This window comes from Malaclemys terrapin, chromosome 7, assembly GCF_027887155.1.
Source record: "Malaclemys terrapin pileata isolate rMalTer1 chromosome 7, rMalTer1.hap1, whole genome shotgun sequence".
In the NCBI taxonomy this organism is placed as follows: Eukaryota; Metazoa; Chordata; order Testudines; family Emydidae; genus Malaclemys; species Malaclemys terrapin.
The window spans coordinates 24,449,372-24,466,960 of NC_071511.1; the positions used below are offsets into that span (position 1 = coordinate 24,449,372).

The 17,589-nt window shown below is 44.6% G+C and overlaps 1 protein-coding gene across 5 annotated transcripts in view; it reads right to left on the bottom strand.

Annotated features, from left to right (window-relative positions):
* Positions 1-17,589, bottom strand: part of FLNB (filamin B) — a 136,213-nt gene that overhangs the window by 90,367 nt on the left and 28,257 nt on the right. For 2 of the 5 annotated variants that reach the window (XM_054034969.1, XM_054034967.1), the window contains exon 1: positions 16,070-17,478. In XM_054034969.1, the coding sequence (XP_053890944.1) occupies positions 16,070-16,520 (451 nt within the window). In that variant the 5' untranslated portion in view covers positions 16,521-17,478. Of the gene's footprint in view, positions 1-16,069; positions 17,479-17,589 lie in introns of those variants that run through there. The other 3 variants (XM_054034965.1, XM_054034966.1, XM_054034968.1) reach the window with 3 other exon arrangements.

Sequence of the window (17,589 nt, forward strand, 5' to 3'; positions counted from 1 at the left end):
TTTAAGGATCCATGTTAGTTAACTACTGCATCAATGCAGATTTGGTTGAAGGGTCTGAATGTTCTCCCAGGAGACGTTATTTTACATAATCCCGTAAACATGAACAAGGCTAGTGCTGGCCTGCACAGGCCAGTCTACTTCGTTGGAGTCCACAAATTTCAGCTTTGACTGTACATCTCATGCTGGAAGAGACTTTCAAAGTTCATCTCAGTTAAGTGGAGATAAGTTACTCCACTTTGACAAAGAATTTAGGGACACTTTTGAAAGCATAAAAAAACCCAAACACACAAACACTGTTGCCTGCATATGCCAGGCAGATTTAGTTAGGTGGAGACACCATCCACATATGGTGCAAATATCCTTTAGCTGATGAACAGGGTGGTCTGTTTTAGCCTTAGGTGTATGTTTCAGTCTGAATACTTTCTTTGTCCAATTGTAAGTTTCAGAAGCTTGCGATTTCTCTGTAGCTCCAGTATAAAAAAAAAGACCATAGCTTGTTAACGCCTATATTTGTGTAATAAACTGGTTAATTAAAAATTAAATATTTAGGCTTCCTCCCCACTCCAGAGAATGTATTTTCAGCCAATAGTGTGGACATTTAAATTGAATAGTTTCCCTACACCCCCCACACTTAAAACATGTTTTCCTAGTGTAATTCAGGCTCAATTCCGAGTTGTGGTGCAGAAAGTTGTAAAGTGTTCCTCCTATTTTAAGATGTTGAGCTCCCAGCTTGCCAGTACTATGGTAGAGCAATGTTAGGCAAAGCCATTACAATCTTTGCCTAATTAACATCTCATGCCACACTATTTAGTGAGACTGCTATAAGAAGTCTGCAGATGCATGTATGTGCTAGCAGCTCAGTGAAGACTGAAAGCAATGCTAAGATAACAAAGAAATCCATTGCTTCCAACTCAGATCTGCTGCTTGATTCATGTCTGCCAACTTAAAGTTTAAACTCACTGTGGGATCCATAATGGCAAAAGCAAGCTGGCTCTTATTCCCTCTTAGATCCCAAATTGTTTATGTTCCAAGGTTAATTACCCTGTTCAGCCTCTGTTAAGCTAGTAGGGTTGCCAGGTATCACCAAGGGGATAGTTTATCCTAGCCTCCAAGAATCTTTGGCATGCAAGAAGAGAATGTGACTTGCAACTCTGAGTAGACTTTGCAGGGCTGGCAGCTGGACAATTTTTTCTGCTCTATTAACTGAATAAATCAGGAACATTGAACCCCCATAATGTTTCTGAAGAGTAACTCCTGTTCTTCAAGCTCATTGGAAAAACCTAACACTAGTCCAGAAGTGCATAATGAATGGACTAGCATTAAAAATTACAGGGCAAGTTAAATCCCACATTAGTTGGTTCTGTTGTAGAGCTAGCTATCAGGTGCTTACCAACACCAGAAAATAGCAGCTGCCAACTTCCCTTCAGCAGGATAGAAGGGTAACTCAGCACGTGTCAGAGCACATGCAATGCAGACAATTTCTAAAGCCAGCTTCAGCATAGATTACTTACTGGCAGCTACAGTTTGCACATCAGCTACAGACCATGATTAGGAAGCAATCAAGAGGTATATCACAGAAAGCAGATTCTAGAGTCAGTGCATTCTAGAGTTTGGGGGGGAGAAGGGATAGCTCAGTGGTTTGAGCATCACAACCCAGGGTTGTGAGTTCAATCCTTGAGGGGGCCACTTGGGGATCTGGGGCAAAAATCAGTACTTTGTCCTGCTAGTGAAGGCAGGGGGCTGGACTATGACATTTCAAGGTCCCTTCCAGTTCTAGGGGATGGGATATCTCCATAAATTTCTATTTCATTGATTTGATCAGCGTGGCCTGAGCCATCTTCTCTAGAGGTAGAAGAGCCATAGGAGTAGTCTAGAGACATCCCATCCAATATCCTGAGCCATCATTCCATTTTAGGAGCACCTACCCACACTGCTAGACAGGAGTCTCCCCTTTTAAAAGTCCTCCATTTTATTCCATATCTGGTAAAGTGTGATGGCAGCAGGGCCTCCTGGCAGCTCACTACTAGCATCTGTTGATTCCTTATTCAGGAATAATCTTAAAGGTTTGTTGGCCTGCATTTATTGTACTTAAGATCTTAGCTAAGGTACAGTCCAGACAATTTAAACTGGGTAAGGTGGATGGTTTGTATTCATTCACACTCTCCTAAAGCTCTGAAGGAGCCATGTGTCCAGCCTCTTGAAGCATTAAGTGCTTTGTCTAACCTAATCTGTAGCAACTGAGTAGTTTATTCTACTGATTAGTTGTTCAGAGCCAGAGAGGGAAGTGTGCTTAAAAAACCCACACCACCATCCTCTGACTAGGTGTATGAAAGGGAAACTTATGTATGAGCTTCCCAAATTGGGGTGTTCACTTCAAAGCCTAGGCATTTGTTTGATGTGCTAAACCACTGTCTGTACCAGTAGCTTTTAAGCACCTTTGGACCCTGCTCAGTAGTCTTAACAGCATCTCCCTCAGCTAGCATATTGTGCGCTCTGGCACACTAAGTGAATAAAAAGTGGTAGCAGAGTTCGTGTAAATGTTCATGAGAAATTTCTTAGTTCAGGAGGCACACGTGCTCCTGTCTGCGGAATGGTAGATGTCTGCAAGTCATTAGCTTGTTTAGTAATGCCCGTGTAACACTAATAATCTAGTTAAGACAGCACCAAGGTCAGGGTTGTCTACCACTATACACTAAAGCTTGGGGGAAGTGAAGAGAAATAGGGGATTTAAATTAGTATCTTCCCCTGTGCAAATAGCAAAATAGGCTACTATAAAAGCATTTGGAGGGCAGGTTTACTGCAGGTGCCGGCCTTCAAATAGCAGAGAGGCAATATCTTTACTTAAAAGCTAAAGTGGACATGGTCCACACCCAGATTTGTATATTGCAACAGAGGCCCTGAAGCTTTGCTGTAAAGTAAGGTGTACAAGATATTCCAGTTTTAGAGATAAGTGTCTTCAGGCCATAAAGTAATGGCTTGTGCTGGCACTCCCTTGTTTGCTTTCAAGCCATCAGGTTATGATGTTTTAAGTTACTGTTCATTAAGATTTCATCAGCATAGAGCCACTAGCTGTGATTTCACCATTTCATCAACTTAACAGGCTGTTTGACCTGCACCCAGTTATGATGCTGGGTTGACAGAAGAGAAGCTGGCTGGACCATCAATTATCAGATTATGTACAACTATGGAGTTGTCCTAGTTCTTTGGGCCCTGTGCCAGCCTTAAGGCTACTAGTACCAGCCATATGGTATTCCATTTTAGATATATCTAAGTTCAGTCAAAGGGCAAGATGTGATGTTTATGAAGATTTGTAATTGCCACTGCCTCTCCCAGGAAGAGGTTTAGTCTATAGCTAGCAGAGTTTTTGTAATTTAACTGGCATTTGGCTTTAGGATCAGGCATGGAAGGGAGATAAGGACCAAGTACAGTAGTGCTGTGGTGACTGGAGTTTTAATCACTTCAACTGCTTCTCAAATGGCAGCACAACTCAATGAACTCCCTGGCTTTCACTAGCTCGGAGTGCAATACAAAACCAAGTTCTCCTGTGTGCTAGGTGCTACTTTCCCACAAGCCTAATTCTCCCAGAAAAGTTAAAGTAACTCAAGTTATTGATTTTTATCCTGAAGATAAGTGGTTGGTTTGATTTTGTACCAGTTTCCATCACTGCTTCCAGACTAGCTTGAGCCAGGTTTGTAGCATAATAGTGCTCTTTAAAAATAGCCTTAGAAACACTAATATTAGGTGTCCCCTTATGAGTAGGCTACAAAGGGAGAGCAGCTGACAGAGGAGTGTTCTGGATAATCTGAAGTGGTCTGACCAGGGCTCTTAAGGTGGGTGCTAGAGTACAGACAGCAAGGCTTAAGATGCTATACCCTGAGCCACTCAAGGTATAGCTACAGTGCAATTAAAAACTAGCGCTAGCCCACTTGGGCTTCGGCTAAAGGAATGTTTGGGCTCAGGCTCCAGCCTGAGTTCTGGGACAGTCCCATAATCCAGGCTCTAGCCCAAGTGTCTACATGTCAATTAAATAGCCCCTTAGCCTGAGTTGGCAGGCACAGGCCAGCCACAGGGGTCTAACTGCAGTGTAGACATATCCCTCAGTGTATCCTGTCCCAGCTTCACTGGCAGTATGTCATCCTCTACCTTAGCTTAAATTTGGAAGCCTTAAAGTTAAACTGCTCATGTCAGTGCTTGTGCCATGCATACATGGCACAAGAGGTCACTTTTAAGATGGATGGATATTTGAACCTCAATAAATCACTGCTGAGACAGGTAATTAACTGAACCTGTATCTACCTAAATCAGTATATATAAAAATGGGGTGTAAACGTGTTAGTCACACATTAGCAAAGAGGGTGGCTTCATAGTCAGCTACGGAAATAGCATATCAAAAGCCCGTAAGTTAAATTGTAAAGTGTCCCCAACTCCACCCAGGTTCAACTGAGCAGCTTGGGTTTTTAACTGCAATGTGAAAGCTGGAAGCTGTTCTGACAGCCTGTGGTGAAGACACAAAACCCCCCACCCCATACACATGCAGTCCATACTTAGTATGCCACTGATCTGGTGTAACTGTTGCAAGTTAGGGCTGTAACTTCCTTGAGCTATATTCAGTAGCAGCTTCTAGACCAATTTGTTCTATTTGTTCACAGGAGGTGTATGCTGGAATGCAGCTTATCAGTGCATTCTTGGTGCAACCAAGTCAGTTTATTCAATGACAAAGGGCGTGACAGGAAGTGGTTTTTAGAAGTAATCCCACCCATGGCAACAGGAGCTCTACTTGTCTGTTTTTCCAGTACACAGCAGACAAGGCAGCAGAGGTCTAGAAACAGCTAGAGCTGTTCATTCCTACAGATGAAGTCTAAATGGCACACTCTTCTAATCAGCATGCACCTGAAAGGCAGTTGGTACATCCTCAGCGCAACAAAAACCACCACTGTTAGAGGTCAGAGCTGACCGCTTGTTCACTTAAAGCAAAGGTCCCCACAAGCCTAGAGCTAAGCCAGCTGCTTTTGCTTCCTAGTTCTACTTCTAAAGGAAAGTGGCAAAACTGGGAAAGCTAATTACCTGGGATAGCCAGCCTGCCCCCTGCCTTCAGTGACAGGCTTTCAGTACAGAATTTGATTTACACTGCTTCCCTCAGAAGCTCCATGGTTCAGAGAGCCATAACTGCAGTGAGACCTTAATAGCCCATATGTGCACCAAGATATCAATTGTCAAGAGTTCCTGAAGGACTGCCACTCTAGCTGGTTAAATAATGTATGTAAAAAAATAAACTTTTATAGTATTTAAAATTAAGTTTGGAATTGACAACCTGTATTAAGGCCTGAACTATAATCTATTAAAATTGTTTAAATTAAAATACTCAAGCAGTATATATGAAACCTCAGCAGCAAAGTCCAACTACTGAGCTAATGTAAGTCAGTGTTAAGCACTAAGCCAGCCTTTGACAGCACTAGCATAGGTATGTCATTTCTGATGAATTATTCAAGTTTAATGGCCTCTTCATTCAAAGTAGAGAAACCAATTTTCCACTGCCAATCAAGGATTAGAAACTACATGTCAAAATGAGAACTACTGGTTCTCAAATCTTGAAGGAGACAGTGACCACAAACAGTTCTGTTCACTAGCTATAGTTAAGCATTAAATGCAAGATATATTTCACAAGTTTAGAATCCAGCATATTTAAGCTAAAAAACTTGAAGTCCTCTTGCTTGTAAGAAGCCAGGAAGAGTGGAGAAGTGTCCTAATTTTTGCTTGTGAAACAGCAAAGTTTAGACATTATAAAAGTCCCCATATTAAATCCTAGCAATACAAGCAAGGCTTAAGAGACTTACTCTAGCACAGCTGCTCATCTTGATTCAGAATACTAATCCTAGAGTTGCAGTTTTAAATGAGACAAGTTCTTAGTTGATGGTAGCCATTAGATTTCATAAGAGACTGAGCTGAAGCAAGACTTGCATGCTGACCTAGTCTAAGCACTGTTACAAGGTGGTTGAAGTGAAAATTCACTAATATCACAGGCAAAGCACTATATTTTGCAACAATCAATTGCACAAATACAAAATGGGAAATGACTGCCTAACTAGGAAGAAAAGGTACAGCAGAAAAGGCCCTGAGGATTATAGTGGACCACACTAAATGAGTCAGTGCAATAGCATTGCAAAAAAGCAAACATTCTGGGATGTATTACCAGGAGCATTGAAAGCAAGATGTAAGTAATTCTTCCACTGTATTTATCAGGCCTCAAAACTGGAGTACTGTGTCCAGCTCTGGGCACCACACTTTGGTAAAGAGGGACATATTGGAGAGCAACAAAAGAATGTGAGGTCTAGAAAACATGACCTATGAGAAGATTGAAAGAATAGGATTTTTTAGTCTGAAGAAGAGAAGACCAAGGTGGGACATAAGTCTTCAAGTACATTAAAAGGTTGTTACAATGAGACAGGTGACAAGTTGTTCTTGTGCTTAGCTACCCTTACAGCTAGGAAGTTTTTCCTAATGTCTAACCTAAGTCTCCCTTGCTGCAATTTAAGCCCATTACTATGTATCCTATCTTCACTAGTTAAGGAGAACACGTTACCTAGGGAAGTTGGGGAATGTCACTGGAGGTTTAAGAACAGGTTAGACAAGCCTGTCAGAGGATGTCTAGGTAATATTCAGTCCTGCTTCAGTGCAGTGAACTGGACTAGATCTATCAAGGTCCTTTCCAGTCCTGCATTTCTATGACTAAATAGCCATTTGTTTTTAATAGGTAGCCTTGTTCAGTTGGTGACAAGCAATAGGTGCTTGACTAGCTACTCAATGCTACTAGATTTTCTATTATTGCAAGAGGTTTCCTTTAAATTTTATGTACATGGAAACTCTTTTCAATGTCTTGATTCACTTCAGATTTGCAGGCTTAAAGTAATGGGGCCCTAAACGTGAACTCTCCTTGAAGAGAGGGTCTTGTCACAGCTTTCAGCCTGAGACACTGCTCCCAGGAAAGCACTCCAGATCCCCATGGTCACAAGCAGAGGGGAAAGAGGCACTCACCTCCTTCTATACTGGAGAACAGCAGTCCTCCAAGTCAGTAAGTGAAGCTCAGCTAGACAACTTTTTTCTGTAAGATTTGAAACATCTTATAGCAGAATGTAACAAGATCCCACATTTGGCTTTGCACCAACAGATATTCTGTCCTGAAGTCCAACCACTTGTGTTTATAGGAAGAGGATCTGAAGTAGCAGGGACTCGTCCCCACTTTTACCTACTGCATGGCTAGCTATGGCTATGCTTGAAGACAAAAGGAATATAAGCCGTTTTGTCTGCTGTCCCAGTTTTCCCCCTTTGTGGTAGCCCATCCCTAGGAAATGAGACTGACACCATTCAGGAGACAAGCTGAAAAGTCTTCTTACTCTTCTTGTGCCCAGGAGGGGTCTTTAAAATCAGTTTCATTTTCTGGTTAGCCTACCAGGAGTCATGGGTACAGTGAGTTTAACCCTGTAGATGCAATAGCCACTGACATTTATTCTAGGTCTACTGGCACTGAACTCTAGCTACTAGCTCATATGTATGTTATCTGGTCTCTTCTGTCTGGAGTTCAATTATACAAGTCTGATTGTTCTGTTCAAGTATCTTAAAAGCAACTCAGATTTGAGGGGCCCCTGTTGTCATGCCATCGATGGCATTTCTGTAAACCCACCATCTCACAAACTGAGAAGTCACAGGTAACCACACAGTGGGAAACATTCACAAGCATGTGATAAATATGTCCTCCAACACAATTGCATGGCTATTTAGTTACAGCTAACAAGACTCCATAATGCTACAAATACACAAGCTAAATCAAATACCCAAGTGTTCACTGTGTCTGCTTCATTATTTGTGGGCCAAGTAGCAGAGATTCTCCCTCCTACTGTTTGAGTTCCTTAGATCCCAAGCTAGCATTGCACTTCAGAGTAGTTTCCATAGGGTGTGGAACCAGCTATGGCATACCTTTGTGCAGTCCATTTTGGATGGGAAAATAGTTTTCAGAGACAAGCAATAGAATGTAAAACATACAAGTTTTGATTAACAGCTGAGGATGAGTGCATCAACACCAGGTGGACACACAAGACTGAGCAAATAGAGGTTGTCATTGACTGTCAGTTTATGGTGAGGGGAGAAGGGCCACTGTGCAATCCTTTTCCTCATAGAAAACGATCTTTCACAAGGACCCTGGTTAGTCAAGGGAGAGGATGACATGGACAGACTAAGCCAGAGTTTCTCAACCCATGGGACGTGATCCAAAATTGGGTCAAAGTGTTTCAAAGGGTCCTGCCCTCACTAATCCTGCAGTAGTAGCTCCTGCAGTTCTGGTCCCATGGGGCTGGTTGGGCTCAGCTCCCTGCTCCAGGCACTGCACCCTGGTGCACAGGGTCACAGCGCTACTTGTGTTTGGTCCAGCTACCTTTTGTCATGATGGGGAGCCAGCCAAGCCTAGTTTGAGTGAGTGGTAATTGTGACTCCATGCAGCTCAACATGGGAAGCAGGGAGCTGATCCCAGCCAGTCCTGTGGGACAGGAACCACCACTATGGCACACGGGTGCTTGTTTAGTGTGTATATTATATGTGGGGGGTAAGAAATATTTATGAAGCTCGTTTGGGGGGAGGGGAGGTTTGCACCAAGACTATTTACTGGTTTTAATAGGCCATCAAGGTTCACAAATGCCTCTAACTTTAATGGCCCTTTCAGGTTAGGGTTGAAGTCTGGTGACAAGGAGATATGGGAAGCTTTAGCTACAGAAAGCTTACAGCAGTAGCTGTAGAGTACTTCAGTGTTAAAAAACAAATTGTATCTGCTTAGTTTCACCAGGCCTGTGTCTTCACTGTAAAAAACCCTCTTCAGTAAAGAAGTCACTGTAAAGTCTTGGAGGCCACCTCCTTGTAGTTTACACTGAGGCAACTATGCCTCTCAGCTAAGCTACAGTATCTTGTCTCCAATAAGATTTCATACTGGGCTGGTGAATACATGTTATTTATCCTGTGATCGAGATTCCTTTTTAAGCAGCAAGACAAAGCCCAAGTTTCAGTGGTCTTGTTACCATCACTAATCCTGGCAACTTGATGCCAAGTTGTGTCAGTTTTAGTGTAAACTGTTAAGTGGAGTTAAATTTGATTACTGGAACTCACTAAGACTGGGTCTACACTACCCGCCTGAATCGGCGGGTAGAAATTGACCTCTCGGGGATCGATTTATCGCGTCCTGACAGGATGCGACAATCGATCCCCGAATTGACGCTCTTACTCCACCAGCGGAGGTGGAGTAAGCGCCGTCGACGGGAAGCCGCAGAGGTAGATTTTGCCGCCATCCCTACAGTGGGGTAAGTCGGCTGCGATACGCAAATTCAGCTATGCGAATAGCGTAGCTGAATTCGATGTATCTTAAATTGACCCCACCCCGTAGTGTAGATGTAGCCTTAGAGTCTTCCCCTCTCCTAAATTTGACCTGTCAGCATCTATTGCTGTGCTGTTAAAGCTTCCTATAGTCATTACTGACAAACCCAGTCTCAGCAGACTGCCCCACAAGACACTTTTGCTCAAGCTTTTGTTTTAATGCAGTTCTGGTTCCCATGGATGAAGAAATCTAACCAGTCTCATCAAGGCTTGGAGTTAAACCCCTCACTCTTTGTCCCTGCTATGCAGCATTTTGTAATTGGCACCCAGCACAATTGCATGCATCTGCATAGCACACATTGCCCAAAATATTAACTGCCACTAAATGTAGCAGATCGTATCCTCCTGCAACCTTAGGATAAACTCTTCATCACTTTATCCATACCAGTCAACACACCCTCTACCGCTCCCTCCAACAGGCTTTAATTTCTACCTCCAATACATACCAGAATGCACCCAAAACTTCAAACTGACACTCTAAGCAAAACAAATGACCTCATGCATTTGCGAAGGCAACACAGCCATAGTGTTGCTGAGGTACAATGAATATTGAATCAGCACATCATAAGCAACACAATAGCTGACATTCTAGGAGTTATCTGGAAGACAAATGTCATACTCCTCCCCCAATAAATGTTTAGTCAGAAAGATTTGGTGAAGTATCTTCAGGCAGAGATCAGCTTGTAGCAGCTATCACAGTAGTTTTCCTGAGTAGCTCAACCCAATTTCTGCAAGCTCTGTGCTTTAGAGCCTAGCATTAGATTTATTTAGGAAGTCTATTTGCATAGATCTGGGCTTGCACCTTAAGGCCAATGTTTGCCCCAGTGCTGGTTTCACTTTAGTGCAGGAATGCAACTAGTAGGCTGTCTGAAGTTTGACACTTGAGGTAAAAAACTGATTTCAGTTAATAGGTATTAGTTTGTTGGCTACCATTTGTCTAGAAGAGACAACATTATGCTTCTGTCAGCTCAGTTGCTTTAGACCTCAATGTCTGCTTGGAGTGTCCTCTTTAGGAGAGATACAATCAAAGTTGCTAAGTTTAGCTAGGGTAAAATGTTCAGCAGCACTTCGATACAAGCAAGATCTGGCTTGAAGACTACTTAAAGGAGATGGACCATGAAGTTCAGGTAAAGGGATTGAGGGTCCATAGCCCAGATTCATTTTCTGAACTCAATGCATATGCTTCCTTGTCTCATCTATTAAGAACATTAAGCTGTAGAACAGTTTGACAGGTCTGGGGATTTTAAGGTCTTTATGTATCCTGCATATGATGCTCTACATCGGGGTGGCCAACCTGAGCCTGAGCAGGAGCCAGAATTTACTAATGTACATGGCCAAAGAGCCATAGTACGATGTCAGCAGACCCCACATCAGCTCGCAGTGCCTCCCTCGCCTCCCGATTAGCTGTCTCATGGCATGCAGGAGGCTGGGGGGCGTGGAGTGGGGGCAGGGCCTGTGGCAGAGCCTGGGGTTGAGCAGTGAGCGCGCCCCCCCCCCCCACCCAGCACATTGGAAAGTTGGCACCTGTAGCTCCAGCCCCAGAGTCTGTGCCTAGGGAAGGAGCCACATATTAACTTCTGAAGAGCCAGATGTTCTGGTGCCATAGGCTGGCCACCCCTGCTCTACATGGTAGAACTTTGCAGTGTGAATTGTGTTGCTGCAGCACAGTGCAACATCAGTAAGGAGACATGAAAATTGAGCCTGAACAGACTAGTCAGTTCACTGGAGCACTGCTGCTCCAAGCTAGCATGTTTCTCAAGGGAGCTCCTGTGGACAAAAACATAGGTATAATATTGATAGGGCAGGGAATACATTTACAAAACAGAAGGGAAGCAGCTTGCTTAGTTTTAGAGGAGGCTGGTTGCCAAAATAAACTCAGTTTGCAATAAGGTTTCTTAACCCTCAGCCACTGGAAAGTAGGATGGAAAGATGATATCTCAGCAAGTGAAGTTCAAGCATCAGTTATTTTTGCACAATTACCAGAAATTAATGAGTGAATAATTAATGGCTTCTTTAACCATTTCCCCTACCTAGTAGGCTATGTAGGTCTGCAAAGCACTAAAGCTATGGTGCCAAATAAAAATCTTATGTTTCCAATTAAAAATGCAACCAGGCATAAAAGACTTAATATTTTGCTATAATGATGATATGATGTTTAGAATAAGGGCACCATACAGCCCAGTTTTAACACTCATTTTTAGTTTATGGACTTTCCATGTTAGAACAGTGAGTAACATTGAGTCCTAACTCTAAATAAGCGCAAGAGTTTGATATTTAGAAGTCAAGTCCCTTCTATACTGAAGTTAGATTTCCTCACTCCTTTAAGAGAGGGAATGTATAGATGCATCATTTACCTTGTGCAAGATGCCTTATTCATCCTACTTCACCCACAGTTCACTGAAGCTAGAGCAGGGTGGGGGATTTTTAGATTAATCCATCTTCAGCAGGATCATTATAGGCATATGAATACATTCACATCTGGAAACCAGTAGTTGTGACTAAGCCTGAACTGTTATCCATTTGGAAGTCACTCTTATGAAATGGCTATTACACTCTTGCTTGAAAGGTTATGTTTTAGTTGCATGCCAACAAATTGAGATCCTATGCAGATTTCATCAGTATAATCTACATATTAGACCATATAGTCACTCAAGCATGATGCTAATTAAAGCAAGCTGTAGAATTTTAGAGTCACCAAATGTGTATGTTAACTCCCAAGTAATTAATCTTGTTCTTTCCTTTGTCTTATCATTGTGTTCCTTGTTATGGAGTTCATTACACTCATGAGTCTTATTGAAAAGGTTTCCTATAAAAACCATACACAACTATGAAGCCTTTTAAATAAAACAGCATATTCGACTAAACTTTTGGAACCAGAAAAGTGAAGTTTTCCCAATGTTCATTTACTAAAGATAGTGAAGTATCACTACCACACAATAGGCAATTGAGACTTCAAAGTTTGTTCAGTTGAGGAATTTATGTTGGTCATAAAGTGTCAGCCTGATATTTTAGATTATCTGGTTTGATCACTTTTGAGGCAACATTGTCCCTTTAGTGAGCTTGAGAACTGACAGATTTGAGACCTTGTCTTCACTACAGGAAAAAAGTCAAGTTAAAATCCTAGAGAAGACCAGGGCAGTTTGTTGCTTTCATGTGACAAAGCCATAAACTCAACCTAACTCATCTGAAAGCAAATGGTTATCTTCTTTAGGATTTTAAATTCATTAGAACTTGCATTTTAGGGCTGGTCCACACTAAGCCCCCAGTTCGACCTAAGATCTAAGAACTAAGTCGAAGTATCTGAGTTCGAATTTAAGGTACTTACCGCGGGTTTACACACGGCAGGCAGGCTCCCCCATAGACTCTGCCTACTCCTCTCACGGAGCAGGATTACCAGTGTTGACGGCGAGCACTTCCGGGATCGATTTAGCACATCTAGACAAGACGTGATAAATTGATCCCAGAAGATCGATTGCTTGGCGCCGAGCCAGCGGCTAAGTATAGACGTACCCAAAGTCACCTTTGTTCCTAGTGAAGGTGAACTCCCAGCATTGCTGGCTAACTCTACAGCAGTTTGTTAAACACTAAGTGTAGCTCATAAGTAAGAGGTTTAAGAAAAATGTGCTTTAGGCCACATTTCAAAGAGACTAGCTATGCCCCAGAAAGAATTACTGAGTATTTCAGAAGATTAAGCTCTATAATGGAGGGGAAGGAGTGGTCAACCACCAACAACTTTCACCTATTTCTCCTTCACAATAAGCTTCACTGAGAGGCGTTTCCTAGAATAGGCTCAATGGGTTCCCTCCCTCACCCCTGCCCACTCAGTCCCTTCTCTTTCTCAAACTCTTCCCTGTCCCCCTTCAGGCAGACCATCACCAAAAGACAGGAGTCCTCTACTCATAGCTCACAAGGGTAAGACAGACCTCTATCTTTCAAGAGCTGAACAGTTCATAAAACTTAACCTTATGATCACTGGTTGGTCAATTCTATTGAATACAGAATTAAGTTTGAACTCCCGCCCCTCTAGTCTCTAGAGGTGATCCTGGCAGTTACAGGCCAGTAAGTTTAATTTCAGAACCAGGCAAACTGATAGAAACCATAAAGAACAGAATTATCAGACAGAGCTGAGCATCATTTGTTGGGGAAGCATCACAGCTTTTGTAAAGAGAAATCATGCCTTGCCAATCTACCAGAATTCTTTGAGAGTCAACACACACAGCCAACACACTATCAGTAGATAGTGTCAAAGGCTTTTCAGAAAGTCTAAGGTCAAGGGCCCTCACTGAAGGCTCTTAAGCCAGGTAAGCAGACATAGGATAAGAGGAAAGGTCCTTTCATGGATCAGTAACTGGTTGAAAGTCACAAAACAAAGGGTAGGAATAAATGGTCATTTTTCAGACTTGGAAGAGGTAAATAGCAGGGTTCCCCAGATATCTGTACTGGATCAGTGCTGTTGATTATATAAGAGATTTGGGGAAAGGGATAAACAGTGAGGTGAGTAATTTTGTAAGTCCAAAGCAGACTGCAAAGAGTTACAAGGGATCTCAAAACTGGGTGTCTGGACAATAAAATAGCTGATAAAATTCAATGTTGATAAATGCAAAACAATCCCAACTACACATACAAAATGATTGGATCTAAGTTACCTGTTACCACCCAGGAAAGATCTTTGAGTCATTGTGGATAATGAAAATGTTTGCTCAATGTGCAGTCAAAAAGAAAAGCTAACAATGTTCGGAACAATTAGGAAAGGAACAGAGAAAAAAATACCACTACATAAATCCATGTTGTATTCAGGATGTGAACATTACATCTCATGTTCCGGTCACCCCATCTCAAAAAAGATTAGAATTGGAAGAGGTAAAGAGAAGGGCAACAAAATTTAGGGTATGGAAACAGCTTCCCTATCAGGAAAAATTTTTAAAAATTGGACTTGTCAGTTTGGAGATAAGAGGGTATATGATAGAAGTGTATAAAACCATGAATGGTGTAGAGAACATGAATAGGGCAGTGTTATTTATGCCTTCACATAAGAACCAGGAGTCACCCAATTAAAATAGGCAGAAAGTTCAACACATAAGTACTTCTCCACACTGTCAACTTTTGGAACTCATTACCAGGGGATGTAGTGAAGGCCAAAACTATAACAGTTCAAAATAAATTAGATAACTTCATGGAGAATAGGTCCATTAGTGGCTATTAGCCAAGATGGTCAGGGATGCAACCCCATGGTCTGGGAGTCCTTAGCCTCAGATTGCCAGAAGCTAGTAGTGGATGACTGGGGAGGGATCACTTGATGGCTTTTTTTTATTCCTTCTGAAACACCTGGTATTGGCGACTGTCAGAAGACAGGACACTGGGCTAGATGGACCATTGGTCTAACCCTATATGGCCATTCTGGTGTTGAACTGCAAGGAAACCATTAGGCACTTCATGCCTACAACCATGTCATCTGGAGAGTGACCACAAGCTAAGGCCTAATCAACTTTGGCATCAGGAACATCTATCAAGCCCTTGAGAGGAGAAGGGAGCATGTCAGAGGCTGTTCCATATGGCACCTTAGTGTTAACATGGCACATAACCCCAAGTCTTGAGCAACACTGCCTATGCAGGCACCCTTCAGTATAGAGGTGAGTGTACCAGCCAAGCTATAGTCACAACTCAAGAACAGCTGTTCCTTTGCTTTCACGTCATAAGGGCCAAAGGTCTGCTCTGTAGTATTTCTCCAGTTAATACTCTATCACAAGCAAATGAAAGATCAGTGATGGCCTTAGCTTGTTTGCAGTAGAATCAGCAGTGGGACTTTTGTTACCAGCATAACCCCTGCAAAGCACTCCAATCACAGCAGCTGAGAGAGAGGGGCTCTACCTGCCAGGACAGAAGCAGCACAGCAAATCCTGTCTTCCTGAACAAGGCAGACAGTCTTCGCTTTCCCAATGGATAGGAATAGGCTTAGCCAACCTCTGGGCAGGCCAGAGCCCTGAGGGTAGACAAAGTTGGGGTTTAAGTCTCATGTCTCACGGAGTCATGTAAGGCAGTACAAGTGTGCCAGAGCACCCTGGGATTTAGCCAGAACTCCCCCACACCGAGAGCCACACCACAGATTTGTTAGAGACCCTGGTAAAGGTCCCCTGCCTTGGTAGCTGTCTCTAGTCAGCACTAGGGAAAGGCAGCCAGATGAGCTGGTTTGGCAACCACCGCCCTCAGAGCCAAACACACCTGCCTTGGGAGTGTCAGCTGGGCTCCTCCTTAGGGCCCCACCCAGCCACCGGGGACAGGCTCCGCCACACCCCAGCTCAGCCTCCCACCCAGAAGGAGCCCTTCCCCTGCCCAGGGTCAGCTCCAGTCCCGGAAGGAGGGCGCTCCCAGCCCCAGGTGGTCTCGGGTCAGCGGCCGGAGGCCTGTGGCAGCCCGTAAGTCTGGCGGTGAACGCCACGGCTCTAGCCCGCAGCAGGAGCTAACGAGCGGCCCAAGAGCAGCGCCAGCCGCCGCAGAGACAAGGGCCGCCCGGCTAGAGCGAGCGACACACCCCACGCCCGGGGTGGGCGAGCCCCTGACCGACCCGCCAGCCCAGCCCGCGGTAGCCAGAGGCCGGCTTGTCCCCTGGCCACGCTAGGGCGCGCGCCTGTCCCGGGGCAGGGCTCCCGCCCGGACTCACCGATGGAGACCAGCTTGATGCTCTCCCGCTCCAGGAACTCGAGCGCCACCGAGACGTTCTCCAGCTGCATCTGGCGGAAGGTGGGGCGCTGGTGGTACTTGCGGTACATGCGCTTCTGGCTCAGCACCTCCAGCAGCGCGATGAGCCGCAGCCCGTCGCTCAGGTCGCTCTGCAGGTTGCCGATGCGCTTGTTCACGCAGCGGAGGTGCTCGTTGCACCAGCGGGTGAACGTGTTCTGCTGGATCCGCTTCCAGGGCGCGTCCTCCGCCAAGTCCTTCTCGGTCACCGGCATGTCTGCCTGCTGCTCCGCCTCGCCGCGGCCCGCGGGCTGCTGCTGCTGCTCTAGCCGCCGAAACTGGAGAGTCTGGCTCCGCGGGCTGCTGCCGCCACCGCTACTGCTGCTCCAGCCTCTGCTGCGAGCCCCCTGGCCCCGCGCCTGCGTGCTGCTCATGCTGGGGCGGCCGCCCCGCCTTCTCCGCGGGATGAGCGAGCTGACTCCGCCCGGGCGCGCTCCCTCCTCCTAGGCGACGGCGAGCTCAGTGCCAAGTGCACGCGAACAAACCTGCGGGCAAAGGAGCAGCGGCGTTAGCAGCCTCACCCAGGCAGGGTCCGGGCTCATCTCCCTCCGCTGCAACTAGGACTCACCTGTGTGTACTCCCACCCAGCCTAGGCGCCTGCCTCCTCCCCGGGCTTTAAATACCGTCCGGGGCACGGGGCTTGGGCCCCGGAGGCGGCCAGAGGTGAGCACAGCTGTGCCGAGGTCAGAGAACCCAGACTGTGATTGCAGCCCCTTATCATATCATTAGGAATCAGGGATGGAAAACGCCTCCTACCTCGCTCTAGCCCCAGCAGGGTCTTTGTCCCCTTCAGCGGCGTGAAGAACTTCTGCTGCTTCCTTACCATCTAGTAGTGAGATGAGAGACCTGCTGTGCTGCTAGTGCCAAGTCTCTTAACTAGCTAGGAGGGAAACGCCCGCACTTTGCATTATTACTTTACTGCATTGTTCTATAAACTCAGCCCCTCCAGGGGTGGTGCAGGATTTTGTGATCTAAAGAGGCGTGGGAAAAGGTTGGGCTTGTAGCTAGCGTAGCAGGGATAGCCTGCAAACACTTTGAGGCAGGGACTATACAATGCCAAGGTCAGTGTGGGGGCCCCTGGGGAGTTACTTATTCTATTCCTCAGTTTCCCCATGTATTAAACGAGGATAACAGTGCTGTACACCACAGGAGTTGTTGGCCCTCATTTGTTAGGGCTGGGTTTTTGTACCAGTTTATATAATTTTTCAGTGTAACCGTCTAATTGTGTGGATGCGCTTATACTGATGTACATCAAATACAGACAGTTACATTGGTACAAGCACAGTGTGTAAACGAACCCTTAATGTTAGTAAAGCGCTTGGCGATCTTTGCATGAGAAGCAGTAAATAAAAACAAAGTAGCATATAGCTGCAAGTGTTGATGACTTGTTTTATATTCTTAAAAAACGGTAAAATTCTTTGTTATAAAACATGGTAAAATAAC